At 59.6% G+C, this 23,661-nt stretch overlaps 1 protein-coding gene across 2 annotated transcripts in view; it reads left to right on the forward strand.

Moving 5' to 3' along the window:
* The first annotated feature begins 694 nt into the window (after positions 1-694).
* LOC101518024 (carnitine O-palmitoyltransferase 1, liver isoform) overlaps positions 695-23,661 on the forward strand; it is a 54,769-nt gene continuing 31,802 nt past the window's right edge. The window contains exons 1-3 of one of the 2 annotated variants that reach the window (XM_058662712.1): positions 695-824; positions 14,241-14,394; positions 18,757-18,896. In XM_058662712.1, coding sequence (XP_058518695.1) covers positions 14,254-14,394; positions 18,757-18,896 — 281 coding nt within the window. In that variant the 5' untranslated portion in view covers positions 695-824; positions 14,241-14,253. Of the gene's footprint in view, positions 825-7,163; positions 7,185-14,240; positions 14,395-18,756; positions 18,897-23,661 lie in introns of those variants that run through there. The other variant, XM_058662711.1, reaches the window with a different exon arrangement.

Genomic DNA, 23,661 nt, shown 5'->3' on the forward strand with positions numbered 1-23,661 from the left:
GCCCCCGCAAACCCCGGGCTTCGACCCCCGCCCTGCAGGGCCCAGGGTACCTCTCGGCTCCCCACCCATCTCCCCAGCTCCGGCGTGGCCTCCCAGTCCCCCCTGTGGTTGGCTCCTGCGACTCCAATCCTTTCATGTCCTTAACGCCAGCCTAATTACTGTCACCAAATCTCACCAAAAGCCGCGCCGGGAAGGCACTGCCGTCGGTGCTGGACCAAGAGGAGGAGCCCACTGGCGCGTCGGCTGTCTCCTACGGAAACGCTTGGGTCTCTGCCGCCACTTCCTTGGCTCCGTGACCTAGGGGCATATTGGTCATCCCTTTTCTGGTCCAACTCCTGGCCTGTAAAATAAAGGGTGTGTGTGTGTGTAAGAGGAGCAGCATTAGCCCGGTCGGGTTACCCTGCGGGTTTCTATGGGGCAATGCCTATAAACTAAGGTCATAAACTCGGTAGGGCGCTAAGCGCTTTTACGAGAAATCGGGGCGGCCCAGCAAGCAGGCCCATTTCACAGATGAGCAAACCGAGGCTCGCAGAGTGCGCAAGCTCGTCCTAAACTCCACCTGGCACAGACCAAGGGTGCGCACCTCAGTGTCCTCGCCCCGCAATTGTCCCCTGGGCACCCGCCAGGGCCCCGCCCCCGCCGCCCCGCCCCGCCGCGCGCCCCAGCCTCCCGCCCGCCCCGCGCCGCGGCCACGGTCGTCCTCAGCCAATCGGCGGCGGCCGGCGTCGGGTGCGCTCGGCCTCGCCCGCGGCCCTCCCGCCCCCGGCTCCCGGCGCCGCCGCTCGCTCAGTACGCCTCCGCCGCGCCGCCGGTCCGCCGACTCGGTAAGGCCGGCCGCCGCCGCGCGCCCCGGGGAGGGAGGGCTGCGCGCGCGCCCTGCGGGCTGCGGCGGACCGGGAGACCTGGGAGCGCGGCCGGGACCGGGGCTGCGGGGCGGGCAGCCCAGCCTCGCCCGTGGGGCTCCAGGGGCAGCCGGATCTGGAGCGTGGAGGAGGCCGCGCCCCCGGTGCCGGATCTGGGGTCCGCGCCACTCCGTTGTGGCGACCGGAGGGATGCTCGGCCCCCGGCCCTGGCCGGACGGGGCGCCGGTTTCCCCCTCTTCTCTCGTCTCTCTGTCCCCGCGCCCCGGCCAGATCTTGGATCGGGTCTGGGGTCCGCCCCGGGACTGTGGTCGCTGTGTCCGCGGCGACTCTCTGGCCACCGCGGGAGGGATGCTCGCCCGCGGGACTTGGCCCGACGCCTCGGGCCCGGCGCCAGGGAGAGTCACCGGCTTCTTTCTGGCCGCGTCCTGTCCCGGCTCCCCGAGTGGGTTGGGGTTAGGACTGCCAAGGGGTCGGTGAGCCCGGGAGCCGGCCCTGTGTGTGGCTGCACCGTCAGGGATGCTGGGCCCTCGGCTTGGCGCGCCGCCGACGCCCACCCTGCCCCCTTCGGGACCCGCCTTGGCGCGCGGGGCGGGAGGGCTCCTGGTGCAGAGCGAGCTGGACGCTTCCCCAGCCTTGGGCAGCGCTCGGCGCGGGGCAGGTGGTTGCAGCCTGGACAGGCGGGGGCATCCCGTGGCGGGGCGGGGCGATCTTGGCCCCCCCCCCGCCCGCCCCAGGAGTTGCACCGAGTGGCCGGGGCCAGTGGGGGGTAGCCTGGATCCCAACCGGTACCCCTGTCTTTCTATGTGTGCCAGCAGTGGAAGGAAACAGATGAAGGCTGATTTTTTTTTTTAACCAAAATACTCCCAGGAGTTAAGTCCCAAATCAGCCGGCTAAGCACAGACCCGCCCGAGTCCCCAGCAGGTGTTAGCAGGAAACCGGTTACTTTGGCTGTGTTGCTGAGCCACATGAAAATCAGTTTAACCTTTCCAGAAGTGGATTGTGTTGCACGGGCGTCTGGTTTCTGGTCATTCCAGATATGCAGGCGTGTTTGTTTCCTGCTACGCCGCAGACCGAGTGAATAAAACACGCTGGCAGCACGGGTCCTTGGCGCGGGCAGCGCGTGGGGGTGGGGACGTCGCGGCTAGGCTGGCCTGGGGACCCGGAGCCAGCAAGGCTGACCCGGTCTGGCCCTGCTGGCCTTGACCTTGCGCTAGCACTTCATCTCCGCAGCGGTTGGAAACAGGGGGAAATAAGAATGGGCAGGTCCAGGGCTGCACCCGCCGTGCGTCAGAGTGGCGGAGCTCGGCGCGGGCCCCGGGCCAAAGTAACCTTCCCAGTGGGTACCGAAAACAAGCCTCCCAACGTGGAGGGACCAGCGAGCCGCCCACCCCGGCCTCCGGGGAGTCTATTCTTAAACACTCCGTTAGTTTCTCCGCAGGCGAAGACCCGAGGGCCGCGCTCGAGACTCGGCGGGCGCCGCGCCCGGCTTCTGCTCCGGGGCCTTTGCCGCCCGGCGGCCGCAGCCAACTTCCTCTCGCTGCCCCGGAGCGGGGCGAGGCCCGGCCTTCCCGGCGAGGGCAGCCCGCGGTCGCTCGCGTGGCCGCCGGCTCGCTCCGGAAGGGCTGTGTGGGCACCGCCGGTGGAACAGGATCTGAGCGCCCGGGACGCGCCGGCCGCGGGGGGGGGGGGGGGGGGGGGCGGGTCCCGCTAACCTTTCCCCTACTTTTCTCCGCCGTCACGTGACGCCGGGGGCGGGGCGGGGCGGGGCTGGAGGCCGCGGGAGGACGCGGCGGGAGGGAGCGGGCCGAGGGAGAAGGGGTGAGGGAGAAGGGCCGAGGGAGCCGGCCGAGGGGCCGAGGGAGAAGGGGCTGAGGGAGCCGGGCCGAGGGAGAAGGGGTGAGGGAGAAGGGCTGAGGGAGAAGGGCTGAGGGACCGAGCTGAGGGAGCCAGGATGAGGGAGCTGGGCTGAAGGAACCTGCCCTTGCCCCAGGATTCTGGGAAGCCTGGGCACTTCCGCTTGAGCACCCTGCAGGGTCAAGGGCAAAGTCATCTGGCCCAGGGGTTGTCCCGGGTTTGCACGTCCCCCTGGGATGCCCTCGCTGGTTCCCACCCTGCACTCTCCTGGGACCGTGGATTTGACGATGAGCAGGGTTCACTACTGGGGGGGACCCCCTCCCTGTCAGCAGCCAGTGGGGTAGTTACTTTGAGGACAATGCGGGTTGTGCACAACCCCATTTTTTTTTTAAAGATTTTATTATTATTGGAAAGCCGGATTATACAGAGAGGAGGAGAGACAGAGAGGAAGATCTTCCATCCGATGTTTCACTCCCCAAGTGAGCCGCAAAGGGCCGGTGTGCGCCGATCCGAAGCCGGGAACCAGGAACCTCTTCCAGGTCTTCCACGCGGGTGCAGGGTCCCAGTGCACTGGGCCGTCCTCGACTGCTTTCCCAGGCCACAAGCAGGGAGCTGGAAGGGAAGTGGAGCTGCCGGGATTAGAACTGGTGCCCATATGGGATCCCAGGGCTTTCAAGGCGAGGACTTTAGCTGCTAGGCCACGCCGCCGGGCCCACGACCCCAGTTTTACTTTGGAAGGTAAAGCATCAGTCAGCTGGTTCTCTTCCCAAATGCCCACCACAGTCAAGGCTGTGCCCGGTGGGCGCACATGGCTCCCTGCGCTCCAGCCAGCCCCTAGCCTCCCCGGGGACCGGTGGGCAGCAAGCTGGAAGGGACCAGAGTCCCCGGCACTGTGATTTGGGGGGGTGGGCAGCCCACGCTGCCGCTTTTTTTCTTATTAAATCTTTTTTATTTGAAAGCCATTTACAGAAAGGAAAGACAGATCTTCCACCTGCTGGTTCACTTCCCAAGTGGCAATGAAGGCCGGAGCTGAGCCGAAGCCAGGAGCCTGGAGCTTCCTCCAGGGCTTTCATGCAGGTGCAGGGTCCCAAGGCTTTTGGCCATCCTCTACTGTTTCCCCGACAGGGAGCTGGATGAGACGTGGAGCAGCTGGGACTTGAACTGGTGCCCATATGGGGTGCTGAGGATTTGAGGATTAGCCTACTACCCCAGGGCGTGTTGGGGGGCAGGGGAGATAGGCGGCTGTCCCCCAGAACATGTTTTAACATTGACACAAGTGAGGGAAGTTTTCTGCTCATCCGATTTCAAATATTTGCTGCCTGTTTGTAAGCTTCAACTATGACCCCATGCAAACATCAGGGGGACATCAGGTCCCTGAGGCTCCAGGGGCCAGCAGCACTGTGTGGGTCACAGCCTGTCTTGTGGCCAGGACTTCTCTGGAAGTTCATGGTGAAGGCCACAGTGTCTCTGTCCAGGGGACAGGCTGGGCTGGCTGCCCCGGGGGGTTCGCACATGGGTTGGCTCCTGTCCTTCCTCTCAGGGACACTGCCTCACCGCGGGGAGGAAAGGGACTTTGTGCGTGTCTGATGTCCGTGGCACCTGTCCCAGGTCCCTGAGGCTCATGTGAGGTTCCTGCTGTCCCTGAGTCTGCGGGTGCAGTCATTGCTAGGTCCTGCACTGCCCTTCCTGCGTGTTCTGTGGTGCAGAGTGAGCGTCCAGGTGGGTACTGAAGGAAGACCAGGAAGGGGCTTGTAAGGGCAGTGCAGACTTCCCTGGTGTGACATGGGTGGCCGTCCACCATCCCCGGGTACTGGTGTGGTTGGGCTGCTGAGAGTATCCCTGTCCCCTTTTGCTCATTCCTTGACCCTCCTCACTCTAATCAGTGGTCCACAGGGGCGTGCCTCCTTAACCAGGTTAACATCATCAAAAATAAACATTGTAGAAAATTATAAACATTAAAAAAAGGAGGACCAGAAGGGGCCAGCGTGATGACTAAAGCTGCCGTTTGGGACGCCGGCATCCCCAGACAGGGCGCCTGGCTGCTGACACAGCCGGAAGCGGAGGATGCTGGCACGAGGACGCAGTCCCGGCTGCCCACACAGGAGACCTGGCCGGAGCTCTGGCTTTGGGGTGACTCAGCACCCGTCAATGAGTGCGGTCACTGGGGGAGTGAACCAGTGGAGGGAGAATGCCACCTCTGTGTCTGTAACTCTTTCAAATCAATCGGTCGTTCTTGGGGGAACACACGTACACACACCCACCAGGTGCTCTCACATGTGACCTAGGGAGAGCGCTGATCCCGGTGAGCTCCTCCGCTGACTACAGAGGGTAACTTCACCACCGTGGGCCAAACACACCCCATTTCACAGAGTTAGATACATAAGAAATGATCTCCCCCCGCCCGCTGGTTCACCCCCAAGTGGCTACTGCAACCAAGGCTGCGCCAGGCCCAAGCAGGAGCTTCATCCAGTGTCCCACGTGGGGGCCCAAACACTTGGACCACCCTCTGCTGCTTCTCCCAGGCCATTAGCAGGGGACTGAGTTGGAAGTGGAGCAGTTGAGATTTGAACCAGTGCCCATTTGGGAGGCCAGCGTTGCAGGCAGCGGTTTTACTCATGATACCACAATACCGGCCCAAGTGTTCACATACTTTGTATGCCAGCTAACAAACTGTGAGTGGCTGTGGCGTTGGTTCCCAGGCCTAGGTTCAAGTGGTGGAGCTGGGATTTGAACCGGGTCTGAGCGGTCTCTCTCTCTTCCTGACCACAGGCAGCCAGAGAGCTTGGGTTTTAGAGGACTTTCACTGGCCACTTCCCCATCCCAGGCACACCCTCAGACTGGGTGTGACAACAGGCCCTGTCACCTGCTGCCCTGTGTCAGTAGGTTTGATGGGGCCCCAGTGACTGAGAGGTCAGATGGAGTGTGTAAAAGCAAGGGGCACCCAGGCTTAGGGGACTCTGGGCTTGGCGCAGGTGCATTCTGTAGACGGTGTACTTGGAGTTTCCGTCTGCTGCCCCACCCCGGGCCAGCGCTGGGTGGTTGTCGGTTGTCGGGCACTCCTTTGTGAAGGGCAGCAGCTGTGGGCACAGCTCCCTGGCAGCATCCGCCACAGTTTGGGGATCAGAGGGTTTGGTAAGTTACACACGCTGCTCCCAGGGGCGAGCCATGAGAGCTGTGCTAACCCACGAGGGAGACGGAGGGCCCCAAGGGACCGCCCCACTTCATGACTCCTTGTCCTGAGAGTTCACCTGGCTCCGCGCTTCCAGAGGTGGGCCCCTAATCTCCACCTGATTTCTGCCAGAACAGTCATACCCAGAAACTGTGCCCTTGTGCCCTTGCATCCTTGTGCCCTGTCCCTTCCCTGGAGCCGGCACCTGGCACCAGCCCTGGCGGCCAGCCCTGCTCAGCACTAAAGTCTCTGCCCAGGGCCCAGCTGCCTTTGCATGTCGTAAGATGGTCTCAGCCTCCTCACCACGAAACCATCTAACACATAACGGGAGTTTGGAGTCCTCCTGTTGCTGCATCCAAGGTGCTTCCAGCAGGTTCCAGAAACATGCGTGTGACATTTGCTGGAAAAGTGCAAGGGCCCAGTTGGGACCAAGTGAATGATGACGTGGCTAGCAGTAGTCCGGGAGAAGTGTCTTTTTTGTTGTTGCTCAGTCACTATTATTGCTCATTTTTGCCCGCACCTGACTTGAGTAAAGTCAAGAATCTTGCTGCAGTGCAGAATCCCCAGGGCTGGTGCTACCCTTCTAGAATGCTCCTCACATTTTCCTTGAAGTTTTTCAAGGTGGCAGTGAGGCCGGCCTGGGTCATCACGCGTGGCAGTTATGGGTTTTCCCCCAGGTGGAGCCGGCCTTGGAGGCGGGAACTGGCTTTGGCTGAGCAGCGGCTCATGGGCTCACACTCGCTGCCGCCCAGGGAGCCAGGCTGGGCCCTTTGGCTGGGCCTGCCCAGTTGTGGACCGTTAGACCGCCTGCGCCGTGGGACCTGGATTTTACTAGAAGGCAGAGCTCTCCTTTCTATGTACTGTGTGAATTGTGTAATCCCAGCCTGAAGACTGGAGCATCGGAATAATTTTAGAGTTGGCCCCAGTCCTGCGTGTAGTTACTGCAGTTTTACAGCTGGCTGCCACCGCATGTGGGTAACAACAGTGACCTAATTTTATATCTGTGTTGTAACCTTGGGAGTGTTAAGTAGCATCTACCATTCACCTTGGGAGGCGAGAAAAACATTTCTGGAGTTTGGCCTGGAACTGCGCAACTGCTCCCCAGCCGTGACCTTGGGCAGGCTTCTGGACAACCACGCCTTGGATTTCTCATGGATATTGGAGTCAGGCTGCCTGCACCCCGTGTGGGAAGTTGGGGGTTCGAGTCCTGGCCCTGGCCGCTGACTCCCGTGTTCTGCTGGTGCAGACCCTCAGAGGCGACTCCGGTGGCTCCATAGCTGGGCTCTTGCCACCTGCGGGTGAGACTTACTGCATTCCAAGGCACCTGACGCCAGCCCCTACTCAGCCCTGGCCCCAGTAGGCATTCGGGAGTAAACCAGAGAATAGTGGGTCTCTCTCAAATAAATTAATTAAAAGCTACATGGAGTTAGCAGTAATACCCATTGTCTAGGATTCTTGTGGTAATTTAATGAGCAGACCCAAGTCAAACACGTTACTAAAATGATAGGGGCCGGGGCGCACAGCTCATCTTGTCTAGAGTTTGATAAAAGGACTATGGTCCTTATCCTGGCTGCCCCGAGCATCCCCACGCGTGCTCTGTCAGGACACCTGCCAGCCCTGCACACATTACCTTAGCGCCGCTGCTGCGCACGCTTGCTGCCTCCGCACTCTGTCCTTGCATAGCCAGTTGTATTGTTTCTTTTTTTTTTTTTATGACAGAGGCAATTTGCCCATCTTGCTGTTCCCTGGGCGGGTTTTATGTTCAACATAGCCTCCTGCCGACCTTTCACCCACTTCCCTCGGCCCGCCTGGGTCCCCCCAACCTCAGCGGGCTCCAGGGCCACCCCAGGCAGGTAGTGGGAGCCGCCTGCCCCTTGCTGGCTGCCAGCGCTCGCTCCGATTCACAGACCCCTGGCCCCTGAGCTGGCGGTGTCAGGGTGGAAAGGGGTTGGTGGTCAAGACGGAGAATATTCCAGTGGCCAGGGCGTGGGTGTGCAGTGAGCCAGCTTACTAAAATGAAGGAAAGCTGACCAAGATGGAAACTTACTGATTTCACTTTCTTTCCTTTTTACATTATTTATTTGAGAGCAGGGGAGGCAGAGAGGGAAGAAGGGTTGGTGGTCTTGTATCTGCTGGTTCGCTCTCCAAATGGCCGCAATGGCTGGAGCTGGGAGAGACCAAAGCCAGGAGCCAGGAGTCAGGAGCTTTTTCTGGATCTCCCACATGCGTGCAGGTCCCAAGGCTTTGGACCATTCTCTATTGCTTTCCCAGGCCACAAACAGGGAGCTGGATGGGACAAGGAACACTTGGGACTCCAACCGGCACCCATGTGGGATGCTGCGCTTTGTGGGGAGCGAGGTGCTAAAGCTGCTCCTGGGACTGGGAGGGGCCGTTGCAAGATGGCGGCTGGCCCAGGGCCAGGAGACGGAGCTGGTCTTGCCAGCAGGTAAACAGGATAGGCTAATTCCCCCATAGTGATAACTGGCCAATCACATAGCACGAAGTGGACCCACGGGGAGAAGTGATTGGTGGAGAACTATATAAAAGTAGTGGGTAAAAGCTAGTGGGAGAGGGCCCAGCACTGTGGCCTAGTGGCTAAAGTCCTCGCCCTGAACGCGCCGGGATCCCATATGGGTGCCGGTTCTAATCCCGGCTGCTCCACTTCCCATCCAGCTCCCTGCTTGTGGCCTGGGAGAGCAGTCGAGGATGGCCCAAACCCTTGGGTTCCTGCACCCTTGTGGGAGACCTGGAGGAGGTTCCAGGTTCCTGGCTTCGGATTGGCGCAGCACCGGCCATTGCGCTCACTTGGGGAGTGAATCATCGGATGGAAGATCTTCCTCTCTGTCTCTCCTCCTCTATATATATCCGCCTTCCCAATAAAAATAATACATATAAAAAAAAAGCTAGTGGGAGGACAGGCAGACGGACAACAGAGGACGGACGGACGGAACAGACGACAACAGAAGGACTGGGAGGGCGACACGGCGACAAACTCGGGGGCAACGAGGAGACTGGGGGGTGGCGAGGAGAAAGACAGGAATGAAGCAGAGAGTAAGGGAAGAAATGTGGGAAGGACGGTGGCGGAAAACGCGAGGAAGGGTGGCGGAAGAAGCGGGCAGGAAAGCTTAGACCAATGCGTACAGGCTCAGCGGAAAGAAGGTTTTAAACGCAGCCGCTTTTGGCAGTGAGAGGTCTGGTTGCCGGCTTTCCTGGACCCCCAAGAGTATGACTCGGCGTTTTTAGTGTCGCTGCTGGGCTGCGGTGACAGCGCTTGGAGGTGTAAGGTTAACCAGTTGTGCCAACACACTGGGCCCTGCTGTGAGAGAAGTGAACTGAGTTCTGTGTCCTTGCATAACTAGCAGCTGTGGGAGGCAGTCCCGGCACGAGGAGTAAAAGCCCTGTGCCCACAAGCGCAGGAGCCGCAGGTCTCTCGGGGACCAGCTGAGTCTGCCCATACTTTGCCACTGTGGGTCCAGGGGCCTAGCCTGAGCAGGATGGGGCCCAGCGGAGCCAGGTGCAAAGAAAAGAAACATGAGACATGGGTACCAGGCCCTGCAAGAAATAGGAGACATGGCGGACGTGGCTAGAAGGGTGGGGGACAGCCGAGGAGGCATGGACTCAGCGGTGTGGTCTCAGCTGTGCGCTTTGGGGAGTGGGTTCACACCAGGTGCCTACATGCCAGTGTGGGCCTGGGCAGTGACCCTCTGCTGGCTGGTCACCCTGACCTGACCCAGCCACTCAGGGCTCGTGTCCTTCCCACACATGCTTCTTTGAATCGATTCCTGGTGTGGACATTGGGGCGGTGGTTGAGATCCCTAGGGGTGTCCTGGGCTGCAGTGCTGTTCCACGTCCTACTGCAGCACCCTAGGGAGCTGACGGGGTGCCTGCCAGCCCTAGGGGAGCCCCTGACTCCTGCCTTGAGCCTGGCCTACTCATGCTGCACTGGGCATTTGATGGTGAGTGAGCCAGTGTGCGGAAGATAGCATTGTGTCTCTTTTGCTTTTACATAATATTTATTTTAAAAAGATTTGGTTGTTTTTTATTTGAAAGACTAAATTGGGAGGAAAGACAGAGCTCAATCTTCTGTCTGCTGGTTTGCCCCCAACCACATGACCCACGTGGGTGCAGGGGGCCCATACGCTTGGGCCATCCTCCACTTTTCCGGGCCATTAGCAGGGAGCGGGATTGGAAGTAGAGCAGCTGGGACTCGAACTATCTCAGGTCAAGACATTTAACTTGCTGCTCCGTAGTGCTAGCTCATAGTAAATTAAAAAAAAAAATTATAAAGCCATGTCAGTGTGCTTTCCCTGACTGCGAGCAAGCCATGCCCACGGGCACACAGGGCCTGTTGGCTGGGGTGCCCTGGACTTCTGGGCCCTCCAGCAGCCGAACGACGCTGCCACTGTGACCATCTGGTGTCCCCGGGTTCATCTGAGGATGCCGAGTGGCCTATAGGGGACCCTGTGTCGCTAGCCAGGCCTGCTGGTGGGGAGCAGCAGGCGGTCTGGCCACTCAGAGGCGAGTCTTACCCGGCTCCCTCGGGTGCAGAACTGGAGCCCAGAGACCCATGGCTGGGCTCCGGGATGACTCAAGGGGAATGAGGGAGTAGTTGGCCCCTGAACCATCGTGCCAGGCCCAAGGGGAGCAAGGTGGCGGCAGATGGAGGGGCTCAGCTCCCTTGCTGCGCCCATGTCAGTTTCCCTGTCGCCTTTGCTTACCCTCCTGTCTCCTGCTGTTGCTTGGCGTGCAGTGTGCGCAGCTTTTCCCCAGGCACAGGTGCGCACTGAGCCCAACGCTTGTGCTGTGTCAGCTGCATGTGGAGCCAGGACTTTTCCCTGCTCGGGGCTGTGATGGGTCTCAGAGTTGTAGGCAGAAGGAGATGCGTTGCAAATGGGCCAGCCCTTGGTGGTGGTGGTAGGACGTGGACGTGAGAGCCTCTGAGCAGGGTGATGTGTGTGTGTGTGTGTGTGTGTGTGTGTGGTGGGCAGGGGGCAGTGCAGCCCAGCTGGGACAGTGTGCCCACGCATGGCAGCTGCAGCTGGAGAGTGATACAGGAACAGTCCTGGTCTGTTCAGGCCTGGGAAAGGCTGGCGCTGGCAGTGGTGGGGAGGACACAGGAGGTGGGAGGTGGCCAGGTTCATCTTCTGTGCCAAAGGACACCAAATCCTTTGGCACAGTCAAAAGTTGGGAGTTGAGTGCACAGGCAGGGCCTGGGAGACTCCTGGAATGCAGGGTATCCAGATGGAGTGGCCTGGCCAGTGGGGCGAGGGGCCACAGTGGCCATGCCTGCTGACCTTCCTTGGGGGCTGCGCCCCGGAGACCAAGATTACATACTGTATGGGGGGTGTGATATGGTCCCTGGCTGCCTGTGAAGGTGAGGGGCATGAGCTTGTCCAGCCCTGAGTGCCCACCTTACAGCAGGCTCTGCCAGGCTGAAGGGTGAGGAAATGGCTGCCCAGGGGAGGCAGCCTGGCCCCAGGCCTGGGTCTGGCCTGCCAGCTGGAGCCCACACAGCTGGCCTCTGGGCCCTTCTCTCCCAGCGCGTTGGGACTCCCAGCTGTGCTGATCCAGTGGCACAGCAGGAGCGGTTGGGACGCCAGGGAGTCCTGCCAGGTACCCTTGGCCTCTTGCCCTCAGTGGAAGGTGGCCAGAGAGGAGGGGCAGGTGCCTCTGGGCAGGTTGTGCCTGGAAGCCCTGCCCTCAGGCCTTGTGGTGGCAGAGATGGGCGTGTCCCAACACATGAGTGGAGGGACTGGCACAAGCCAGGCCAAGCTGGCAAAGCGTAGGGCAGCTGCCTTCTTGGAGCTCCTTGGCCTACAGTGTTGGGCCGGCTAGGGCCAGGTGAGAAGGGCAGCCAGACTGCCCCACATTCCAGCTCGGGAGACAGAGACAGGCCGGTGAGCTGCTGACCAGGCTTTTAGCAAGGGCTCAGCTGGCACACTGGGCAGATCATTGAGGGAAGGCAGGGCGGAAGGACACTGGCCATGGGTTTGGCTGGCAGCTGCTGTCACTCACACTGTTTTGAGGCCCCCCTCCACTGCTATTAAATTATGGTCATGCTCCAGCATGTGCAGTCACCTGCCACGCCTTTGTTGGTAACTGTGAAGTGACAAGAGGCGCCTGGGTGACTTGGCAGAGTGCCGGGCCGGGGCAGCGTGGGTGGACATGGCGTCTGGGCAGGGCGTGCACGAGGGACGGGATGCAGGGGCAGGGCTGCGTAGGTGGACACGGGCACCTTCGAGCAGGACATTTGCAAGGGCCAGTGGGTACGTGGCCGTGTCGATGGGCACAGCTGCCTTGGGAACAGGGCGTGTACCAGAACCCGGAATGCAAGAGCTGGGCAGCATGGGTGGACATGGGCACCTCCGGGCAGGCTGTGCATCGGAGGCAGGTGACCAGCAGCTGTGGTAGATGTGGGAGCATTGTGCACCCCTTGCAGGCGTGCATACGAAACTGCAATGCAAGGGCGCCCAGCTGTGTGTGCGCATGAGACCAGCCCAGCGTTCCAAGCAGGCCTGAGGAGGTGGTATCTTCTGTTCAGAGCTTAGCAAGTGCGCTGGGAGTGGCGCTGTACCCCATGGGTGCAGAGAAAGTTCTGTGTGTCGCCTCTCTTGGGTGGGGGTGTGGGTGCTGTCACATACCTCCCTGTGAGCTGCCAACCCTGATTGAAAACACGCAAGACAGAAGAATGGTCTTGCTGTTGGAGAGTGTGGTGCTGCCTGGGGCCTCACGCCACCACACACACCCTGTCTCACTGTGCCCTCCCTGCCCTGGGCTGGCCTGCAGTGCCCGCATCTCTGCCACCCCTGCCACTGTGCCGTTTACAAAGAGGGCGAGGTGAGGCGAGCCGGCTGGGGGCCTGGGCAGGAGGGGCTGTCCTGAGCCCTCACAGAATCGTATCCTGCGTTTGCGGCACTGGTCATGGCAGCCCCGGCTGGCCACTGTCTCCGTTGGATTTCCCGCCCCAGCCTGGAGGACACTGACCATGAATGTGGCTTCCTCATGTGTTGCCCTTCCTTGTTTGTTTACGTAGAGGAAACACTTTGTAAAGGGACCTTAGGAACCTCTGACCTGGTGTGGGTGATGGAGGCAGGGCGGGGCCTGGTGTGGGTGATGGAGGAAGGGCCTGGTCTGATGTGGGTGGTAGAGGTGGGGCGGGGCCTGGTGCAGGAGATGGAGGTGGGGCCTGGTGCAGGTGATGGAAGAGGGGCCTGGTGCGGGTGATGGAGGAAGGGCCTGATGTGAGCTCAAGCCTTGGGCAGCCACAGGGGCCATGTCACCATGTCATTTCTCAGTCACTCTGGATACTGTTTCCGGGTGTCTGGGGAGACTTGCAGAGGGGCCCACACTGTCCCCACACACTCCTGGAGAAAGGTCAGCTGCTGGAGGCGGCAGGTTCAGTCCTTGCCCATGGGGAAAGGGGTGTGGCCAGCTGTCTAAGGAGAAGTCCCCTGGGAGAGGGTGTGGCTGGCTGGCCAGAGTGGTGCAGACCCGGTGGACAGGCCTGGTATTTGCTGTTAATATTTTTGATGGATTTCAGAGAGAGAGAAATAGTTCTCCCATGCACTGGTTCATTTCCCAGACGCCTCTCCCGCAAGGGTTTGGTCAGGCCAGTGCCAGGAGCCAGGAAGTCCATCTGCATCGTGGGTGGCAGGAACGTGGTGCCTCGAGCTGTCACTGCCGCCTCGCGGGGTCCTCGTTTGCAGGAAGCTGGAGTCAGGAACATGAGCCCCAGGTGCTCTGCTGCAGGCCGCGGGCGTCCTCCCCGCCGCCTCCCGTGCTCACCCCACGATGGTATATTTTTCTTCTCTTTGGTATTTTGTCTTACTCGTTCAGTGCTTTGTAGGAGCACTGGGAAGATGCATCACACATCAGATGGGAGTGGGGAGCCATCCCTGGCACCGGCACAGTCCCAGGGGCCGTGAGGGAGGGCGGCGGCAGGGAGGCTGAGCTCCAGGATGGGGTGAGCCACTGCAGGTGCCTGGCAGCCCCTGGGACGGCCGGCCGAGCCGGTGGGGTCCCAGAGCAAGGCCCCACCCTGTGAGCACCCACCCTTGAGGGTTCTGTGTGTGGGGTGCTCTTGGGAAGGTGTTAGTTCCTCAGAGCAGTGCCCACAGGTGCGCCTGGGGCCCTGGTGCTGCATGCTGGTGCAGGGTCAGCCCTGAAGGTCGGGGCTCTGGCCAGTGTGGCAGGAGGCTGCAGGGTCTTCCCCGTGTCCGGCAGGGTCGGTGGGGCCTGGGACCCTGGCATGGAGATGGGGCAGGGCCGGGGCCCTTAGCAGTGACCTGTGGTCAGGGAGGTTGGCAGTGCCAGGGTGCTGCTCCCCACTGACATGTGTCTGCTTTTCTCCCCAGGTAACCCCTAAAGATGGCAGAGGCTCACCAGGCCGTGGCCTTCCAGTTCACGGTCACCCCAGACGGCATCGACCTGCGGCTGAGCCATGAGGCCCTGAAGCAGATCTGCCTCTCCGGGCTGCACTCCTGGAAGAAGAAGTTCATCCGGTTCAAGGTACGGCAGCTTCGGGCCACACCCAGGTCCCTGGTCCTGGGCCCGTCGGTGCCACGGAAGCCAGGGAGTCCCAGAGCGCCCCCTAGGTCCCTGGGACTTAGGCCTAGGGCATACCCTCACCTGTACTCTGGCTTACTGCATCAAGACTCTTTACACCTTGGAAAGGCTTTCTAATAACTTAACATTTTAAAACATTTTTAAAAGATTTACTTATTCTTAGAAGTCAGAGTTGGAGAGAGAGAGAGATCTTCCACCTGCTGGTTCATTCCCCAGGTGGCTCTAGTGGCCACAACGGGGCCAGGCTGGAGACAGAAGCTTCCCCCAGTCTCCCATGTGGGTGGCAGGGGCCCAAGGACTGGGGCTGTTGTCTGCTGCTTTCCCAGGCTGTCAGCAGGGAGCTGGAAGAAAAGGGAACATCCGGGATTCAAAGCTAGCATTGGGCCCGGCGCGGTGGCCTAGTGGCTAAAGTTCTCGCCTTGAATGTGCCGGGATCCCATATGGGCACCGGTTCTAATCCCGGCAGCTCCACTTCCCATCCAGCTCCCGGCTTGTGGCCTGGGAAAGCAGTCTAGGACGGCCCAAAGCCTTGGGACCCTGCACCCGCGTGGGAGACCTGGAAGAGGCTCCTGGCTTCGGATTGGCGCAGCACCGGCCGTTGCGGTCACTTGAGGAGTGAATCATCGGACGGAAGATCTTCCTCTCAGTCTCTCCTTCTCTCTGTATGTCTGACTTTGCAATGAAAATAAAATAAATCTTTAAATAAACACACACACACACACACACACACACACACACAAAGCTAACATCTCTGTGGGATGCTGGCATTACCAGTGGCAGCTTTACCGGCCATGCCACCTTTCCAGCCCCTTAAATACATTTTTTGATTTAATTTTTAAAATAACTTTTAAGATTGTTTATAAGCTGCTTTGCTGCACGCTGAGAATTGGCCCTGGGCGTTGTGGTCCAGTCCCCCACACATGTGCAGTCCCGTTTCCTCAGCAGGTACAACCTCATCTTCTATTGACTGAGACGGTTGTAAAGGAAATCAGATTCCAGCAGGTGGTGGTTCCTCTCCCTGCTCCCGGAGCTGCTGTTTACAGACTGGGGGTTCCCTGGGTCCCCCGTCCCAGGGAGTTCCCCATGTGCCACCGTAGATGATGGTAAGGACACCACGGAGGTGATGGGCAAGTTAACAAGAGCCAGTGCTGTGCCTGGGAAGCACAGCCTGAACAAAGCCCGACTGTGCTTACATCGGCTGCCTCTCTGGCTTCTTCCGTTGGACGGAGGGTGCGCGCCCCCATAGAGGGAGCCAGGGGCCAGGAGCCAAGTTTACCAATCCCAGGGGAGTTGGGGCTGGCATTGGGTGCAGTGGCCCAGGGACTGCTGGCGACCCCTCTGTCAGCATGCCCTGTGTTTGAGGCTGGCAGATGGATGAAGCTCAGGGGCTTGGCTGTGGCCTGGCCGGGGCGGGGCGGGCTGCTGTGGGCTTTGGGCAGGGCTGGGAGGGGCGGTATGGCAGTGGGCTAGTGGAGGGGAGGATCTTTTTGTTTGCTTCTCTTTCTAGCTTCCTCTTTGAGAGTCTCATCGAATCCCAGGGAAACCTCTGATTTTCAAGGCCTGCAGCTGCCCTCCTGGGGCCTGCTACAGCTGGCACAGCTAATAGACACAGAGCCCTAGCCATCTGCCCTGCGGTTCGTTAGGAAGTTCATAATTTCCCGGAGGGAACCCTGCCAGACAGGTGTGCTGTCTCCAGGGCCTTGTCATGGTTGCTAAAAGAGTAGGGAGGCCCTGGGGGAAGAGAGTCTTTTTTTGTTTTGTTTTTCCGAAACTTTCCTCCCTGCCTGTTTTGCTTTTTTAAATGAATTAATTTGTTTTATCCACAATTGGAAGCCCCATGGGGCAGACGTATGGGGTGCCAAGGTTGGCTCATATATTCAGCACAGCCTTGATGCCACACACAGGCAGGTGGGCATCCCCAGACATGGGCAACAGACATGTGAAGGGAAACGTGTAGTGTTGGTAGTGAGTGGCGGATGGAAGCGTCTTTTCCACACACAAAGAGGCATTTACACAGGAGTGGACAGTGGCAGGAGTGTGGGTGTGTCACTGGAATGGATCGGGCGCCAGTCTGATTGGAGGCTGGAGGCTTTAAAAATTTTTTAATTTATTTTTTTCATTGGAAAGTCAGATTTACAGAGAGCAGGAGAGACAGAGACGAAGATCTTCCATCTACTGACTCACTCCCCAAGCAGCCCCAATGGCCAGAGCTGAGCTAATCCAAAGCTAGGAGCCAGGAGCCTCTTCGGGGTCTCCCACATGGGTGCAGGGCCCCAAGGCTGTAGGCCGTCCTGGACTGCTTTCCCAGGCCACAGGCAGGGAGCTGGATGGGAAGTGGAGCTGCCGGGATTAGAACCGGTGCCCCTATGGGATCCCGGCTCATGCAAGGCAAGGACTTTAGCCGCTAGGCCACAGTGCCGGGCCTGAGCTGGAGTTTTTTTATGGACTTGAGTGTGAGTCTACCTTCTTCAGGACATCACTGGGTCAGGGGTTTATGGATGTGAAAAGCCCCCAGGACCTCCTCCTTCCAGCTTGAGGGGCCTCCCAGCCCCTGTGGTGTGGGGCAGGGGGCTGATGTGGGGGACGGGGGCTCACGCCAGGGGCCAGGGTCGTGGCACGGGGCCGGGAATGGCAGGTGTCCTCACCGCTCTGCTTGCCCCACCTGTTTCCTGGCTACAGCGCACACTACTGCCTTTCCTTTCTGCTCTGCCCCCGTGTCGGCTGGTCGCCTTGCCAGCTTCATTGTCTCCACGGTGGGCTGCCCAGTGCTCTGTTAGCAACGTTGTGCCAGTTTTGTTTCAGAGAAACTTTCTTTCCTGGAGAGAAGAGGCTGGAGTATTTTCCATAAATTCTTTCATAAAAGAATTAAAATGTATTTCAATTATCCAAAAGGCGCAGAGTGGGAGAGAGATCTTCCATCTGCTGGTTCACTCCCCAAATGCCTGCTGCGGGCAGAACGGGGCCAGGCAGAAACCAGGCAGCTTGGCTCAGCCTCAGTGCCTCCAGCGTGTGGCACAGGCTTGGTCATGGGGGTCCTCGCCACTGCCACCCAGAGCACGCATGCACAGGAAGGGAGGCCTGGCTCAGGCACCCCGATGTGAGATGTGCCAAGTGGCATTTTTTAAAAAAAGATTTATTTTATTGATTTGAAAGAGTGCAGAGAGAGGAGAGAAAGAGAAGTTTTTGCATCTGCTGGTTCACTCTCCTAACGACCACACAGCTGGGGCAGGGGCAGGGACAGGCTGAAGCCCGGGCCAGGGACTGTGGGTCTTCCCTGTGGGTGAGGAGGCCCAGGCAGGCTGAAGCCCGGGCCAGGACTGTGGGTCTTCCCTGTGGGTGAGGAGGCCCAGGCAGGCTGAAGCCGGGCCCAGGGACTGTGGGTCTTCCCTGTGGGTGAGGAGGCCCAGGCAGGCTGAAGCCGGGCCCAGGGACTGTGGGTCTTCCCTGTGGGTGAGGAGGCCCAGGCAGGCTGAAGCCGGGGCCCGGACTGTGGGTCTTCCGTGTGGGTGAGGAGGCCCAGGCAGGCTGAAGCCCGGGCCAGGACTCTGGGTCTTCCCTGTGGGTGAGGAGGCCCAGGCACCTGCTGTTTTCCCAGGCACATCGGCAGGGATTGGATCACAAGTGGAGCGGCTCAGGCCCGGGTGTACAGGAATCCCGCCCAGGTCTCTTCTGGGTGGCAGGGCCCCAGTCACTGGAGAATCGCCTGCTGCCCCCCAGGCCCGCCTTAGCAAGAGGCTGGAGTCGGGAGCCTGCCGTGGCAGCGGACCCAGGCACGCTGCGTGCAGGCTTGGTCGCCTGAAGCACTGGACCAAGTGCTGGGCCCTCCTGCGGGTTCTCAGCTTGCAGAGGGGTCTCCTGTGAGCGTGTTAGGGTTCACCAGGGTCTCCTTGATCAGGAATGAAAGGGGAGCTGCAGGGGGAGCCCAGGTCTCAGGGCGTCCTCCGCCCAGCAGGTCGGGAGAGGGCTTTGCTGTGACTCAGGGATACCCCTCCTGCAGTGGGGTCGGGGTCCGCATGGGGGAGCTCAGGAAGCTGTTGACCCTCTGCGTGGCTGACTGTAATGTCCTGGGGAGACTGTCACAGGAAGGGCTTTGACTCAGAGCAAGGGACAGAGCAGATGTGGCTGGCCAGGCTGCAGCCTGGGCCTCAGGAGAGGATTTCCAGCAGGTGAGAGTGGGCTCCCCTCATTCCCCAGGTGCCTGATGTCACAGCCACTCAGTCACCAGGGGCATGGGGACTGCACCCCCAGTGGGGCTCTTGGGGGGCGGAATACGATGCAGCTCACGGCTTCCTTGTCTGTTTCTAGAATGGCATCATCACGGGGGTGTTCCCGGCGAGCCCCTCCAGCTGGTTCATTGTGGTGGTGGGCGTCATGTCATCCATGTACGGCAAGGTGGACCCCTCCTTGGGGATCATTGCGAAGATCAGCCGGACCCTTGGCAGCACGTGAGTAGGCCTGACGGATCTCCCAGCGTTTCGGCTGTGACTCCGTTCTTATTGTTGATGTTTTTATGGCTGTTCAAATAGAATGCCTTTCACTGTTCTGGATTCCATTGGAAGCATTTGCCATTCTCCTGTCGGCTTTCTTCTCACTTCCTGCACCTGCCAGTGGTGTTGAAGGTCCCCTGGGAGTTGGCAGTCCATGAGGCCCTTCCTGTCTGAGTATGATAATAGGCACAGGCTAGGGACCTGCTGGAAAGTGTCAGGGCCCTAGGTGGTGGCTGGAAGTGCAGAGTCCCAGAAAGGACCAGGGTGGTCCCCGACGTGGCCTTCCTTTGCCCCATTCTCGGACCCCTAAGCCCACTGCTGGGGGGTGGACACCGGCCCCTGCTGGCTCCTTTTGAGTGGTCTAGGACCCCCAGGGAACCCACAGTTCTAGAGGCCTGAGGGGCCTCCGGGGAAGTTAGTGTCTCCGAGTTGGGACCAGGTCCTGGGCCTCAGCTGAGCTCCACTGGGCATGCTCCTGAGGGCAGCTCAGTCATGTCCAGTGCCCGTTTCCTGAGCTCCCCTGCTGTCCTGGTGACCTGGTGAGCTGGCCCTGTCACCCTGCTGGGCTCTCAGGGGCAACCCGGGGCCATGCGGCCTCATGGGGCTCTTGCCGGTGCCCGTGAGGAAGCGTCAGGGAGGGATTGGCAGGGGGCATGGATGGAGGAGTGGGAAGCTCTGCCAGCCTTGGGCTCAGTGCTGCCCCCATGGGCACCGAGCCTTCCCCGAGGGCCTGCCCGAGACCAGGGCAGTGCCAGCTCCAGGCTCGTGCTGGCCCCCCATGGGCACCAAGCCTACCCCGAGGGCCTGCCCGAGACCGGGGCAGCACCACCTCTGGGTTCATGCTGGCCTCCGCGGGCACCGAGCCTACCCTGTGGGCCTGCCTGATACCGGGGCAGTGCCAGCTCCAGGCTCAGTGCTGCCCCCATGGGCACCGAGCCTACCCCGAGGGCCTGCCCGAGACCGGGGCAGTGCCAGCCTTGGGCTCAGTGCTGCCCCCCATGGGCACCGAGCCTACCCCGAGGGCCTGTCCGAGACCGGGGCAGTGCCAGCCTTGGGCTCAGTGCTGGCCCCCATGGGCACTGAGCCTACCCCGAGGGCCTGCCCGAGACCGGGGCAGCACCAGCTCTGGGTTCATGCTGGCCTCCGCGGGCACCGAGCCTACCCTGAGGGCCTGCCTGATACCGGGGCAGTGCCAGCTCTGGGTTCATGCTGGCCTCCACGGGCACCAAGCCTTCCCCAAAGGCCTGCCCGAGACCGGAGCAGTGCCAGCTGCAGGCTCATGCTGGCCTCCACGGGCACCGAGCCTCCCCTGAGGGCCTGCCTGATACCAGGGCAGTGCCAGCTGCAGGCTCATGCTGGCCTCCACGGGCACCGAGCCTCCCCTGAGGGCCTGCCCGAGACCAGGGCTGCGCCTGCACTATTGCCAGCCTGACAGTTAACTCCAGTGCCTCAGGGACCTGGCGCTGCCTGTCTTCTGGCTGGGCAGCTCCCAGGACTCCGGCAGCGGCCCGCAGTTCCCTAGCCGGCTGGGCAGCTCCAGCCTTGTGGCACTGGTTCCCACGGACGGCCACTGAAGGGCTGAGACGCCGCGTCCGTGTCCTGGCCCGGGCAGTGCGGGATCTGAGCTGAGCTGAAGGAGTGAACCGTAACTGTTCTGCATTCTTCTGCCCTCGTTCTGTTAAGCATTGTTCCATCCGAAAGGAACAGGAAGCAGTTAGCTGAAGTGGGTGACACCCTCAGCCAAGGACGAATTTGATTCTGATAACAGAAAATAAAACACTTCAGCAGGTTGCCCTTGGCTGTGAATATTTTGGCTGCAGCTTGTGCAGGGGCCCCTTCTTTCTGAGGGGTCTCCTGAGGAGTCCCCCATGCCCTGCTCCTTCTGCAGGGGGAGGCCACAGAGGGGCTCCAGCTCGGACCCCTAAGCCCACTGCTGGGGGGGTGGACACCGGCCCCTGCTGGCTCCTTTTGAGTGGTCTAGGACCCCCAGGGAACCCACAGTTCTAGAGGCCTGAGGGGCCTCAAGCTCAGCCCGCACTGCAGGTGACAGAACCAACGTGTCCTGTTTTTGTTTTTTTTTTTTAAAGATTTTATTGTTATTGGAAAGCCGGATATACAGAGAGGAGGAGAGACAGAGAGGAAGATCTTCCATCCGATGATTCACTCCCCAAGTGAGCCGCAACGGGCCGGTATGCGCCAATCCGATGCCGGGAACCAGGAACCTCTTCCGGGTCTCCCACGCGGGTGCGGGGTCCCAAAGCTTTGGGCCGTCCTCAACTGCTTTCCCAGGCCACAAGCAGGGAGCTGGATGGGAAGTGGAGCTGCCGGGATTAGAACCGGCGCCCATATGGGCTCCCGGGGCTTTCAAGGCGAGGACTTTAGCCGCTAGGCCACCGCGCTGGGCCCAACGTGTCCTGTTTTTGAGGCAGCATGCCTGGACGCTGGGGCAGCTGTGTGCAGGACTCCTGTCCTGCTGCGTGTCACACAGCACCTGGCGGTTCCAGGCACTCTGGGCCTGGCTGCCTGCCAGCTGCCTTTTGCCTGGGAGCCGGGCAGACCGCCTTGTGCCGAGGGCTGTCACTGGGCCTGGAGTGTTGAGTTCTTCTGCACGCATCCCGAGGGTGTTGCGTGGTTAACTCCCAGGTTTAATTGGCTCCCCAGTGAGGGCCATCTCTTAAAAGTGGATCATGTTGAAGAGTGACAGCTATTTAAAGCCCAGTATAATCTTCGTCTTTCTGGGCCACCTGGGGGCCGGATTTAGAAAGGCCAGGTTAGGGGGTCAATGTCTTCCAGGCTGGGCTGGTCCCAAGCTGTCGTCGGGAGAGGAACTTTCCAAAGTGTGATTTGTCTGTGCAGTGTGGGGTTTTCTCGCTGTCCGGCCCAAGCTCTGGGCTATTGCTTTCCTTCCGAGTGCCTGCTTGTGTAGAAAAACTATCCTGAATGAATCACTCATTGTTCAGACAGGAATAATTGTTTGATTTTTTGCAAGTTTAGAGACCACAGATGTCTTCCTCCTCTGTCATATGCGCTCAGCTAATCTCAAGTGCAGGTTACCCAGAAGGTAACTGCCCAGGTCCTTGAAGCCAAGGTTGCTCCTACGTTACAATGGCCAGAAAGTGACAGAGTCAGAGAGTACAGTGAAGGCTGAGTGCTGGGCTCACCAGGCCACAGGGGAATGTAAAATTGGATGTACATGGGCCCGGCGGCGTGGCCTCGCGGCTAAAGTCCTCACCTTGAACGCCCCGGGATCCCATATGGGCGCCAGTTCTAATCCCGGCAGCTCCACTTCCCATCCAGCTCCCTGCTTGTGGCCTGGGAAAAGCAGTTGAGGACGGCCCAAAGCTTTGGGACCCTGCACCCGCGTGGGAGACCCGGAAGAGGTTCCAGGTTCCCGGCTTCGGATCGGCGTGCATCGGCCCGTTGCGGCTCACTTGGGGAGTGAATCATCGGACGGAAGATCTTCCTCTCTGTGTCTCCTCCTCTGTGTATATCTGGCTGTAATAAAATGAATAAATCTTTAAAAAAAAAAATTGGATGCACATGGGCCTAGCACAATAGCCTAGTGGTTAAGTCCTCACCTTGCATCTGTCAGGCTCCCTTATGGCGCCAGTTCATATCCCAGCAGCTCCACTTCCCATCCAGCTCCGTGCCTGTGGCCTGGGAAATCAGTGGAGGACGGCCCAAAGCCTTGGGATACTGCACCTGCTTGGGAGACCCAGAAGAGGCTCCTTGCTTCGGATTGGCTCAGCTCCAGCTGTTGAGCCCACTGGGGAGTGAACCAGAGGACGGGAGGTCTTCCTCTCTGTCTCGGCTTCACTCAGTGTTTCTGCCTTTCCAATTAGGGTTAGGGTTAGGGTTAAATCAGAAGCACGTGTTCTACAGCTTGAGATGACGTGTTTCTGTGTCACTTAGACATTGTGGGATGGTGCTCAAACAGTTATGAAAAAATGGAGTTGAAAGATAAATTTATGTTGATGCCAAAAATGTAAAAAATCTGTGGAGGAGTTTTTCATAATATTCATGTCCAGGGATATTTTTTTAAAAAAGATTTATCCACTTTCATTGAAAAGTCAGATTTACAGAGAGAAGGAGAGACAGAGATCCACCATCCACTGGTTCACTCCTCAAGTGGCCACAACCACTGGAACTAAGCCGACCAGAAGCCAGGAGCTTCTTCTGGGTCTCCCAAGCCATTAGCAGGGAGAGCTATGAGAAACAGTGGAGCCAGGACTCGAACTGGCGCCCCTGTGGGATACTGGCATCACAAGCGGTGGCTTAGCTTGCTGTGCCACAATACTGGCTCCCAAAGCAGACTTTTAATTCTGAGTTCCATGAACGTTGGCAGTACCTTGTTCTTATTTTTTTTTTAACATTTATTTATCTTTATTGCAAAGTCAGATATACAAAGAGCAGAGACAGAGAGGAAGATCTTCCGTCCGATGATTCACTCCCCAATGATCGCAATGGCCAGAGTTGAGCCAATCTGAAGCCAAGAGCCAGGAGCTCTTCTGGGTCTTCCACGCGGGTACAGAGTCTCAAGGCTTTGGGCCGTCCTCGACTGCTCTCCCAGGCCACAAGCAGGGAGCTGGATGGGAAGTGGAGCTGCTGGGACTAGAACCGGCGCCCAAATGGGATCCTGATGCGTTCAAGGCGAGGACTTTAGCTGCTAGGCACGCCGCCGGGCCCAGTACCTTGGTTTTTAAAACTCTGGAGGGGCCTTTAG

The sequence above is a fragment of the Ochotona princeps genome, chromosome 4 (assembly GCF_030435755.1).
Source record: "Ochotona princeps isolate mOchPri1 chromosome 4, mOchPri1.hap1, whole genome shotgun sequence".
Taxonomy (NCBI): domain Eukaryota; kingdom Metazoa; phylum Chordata; class Mammalia; order Lagomorpha; family Ochotonidae; genus Ochotona; species Ochotona princeps.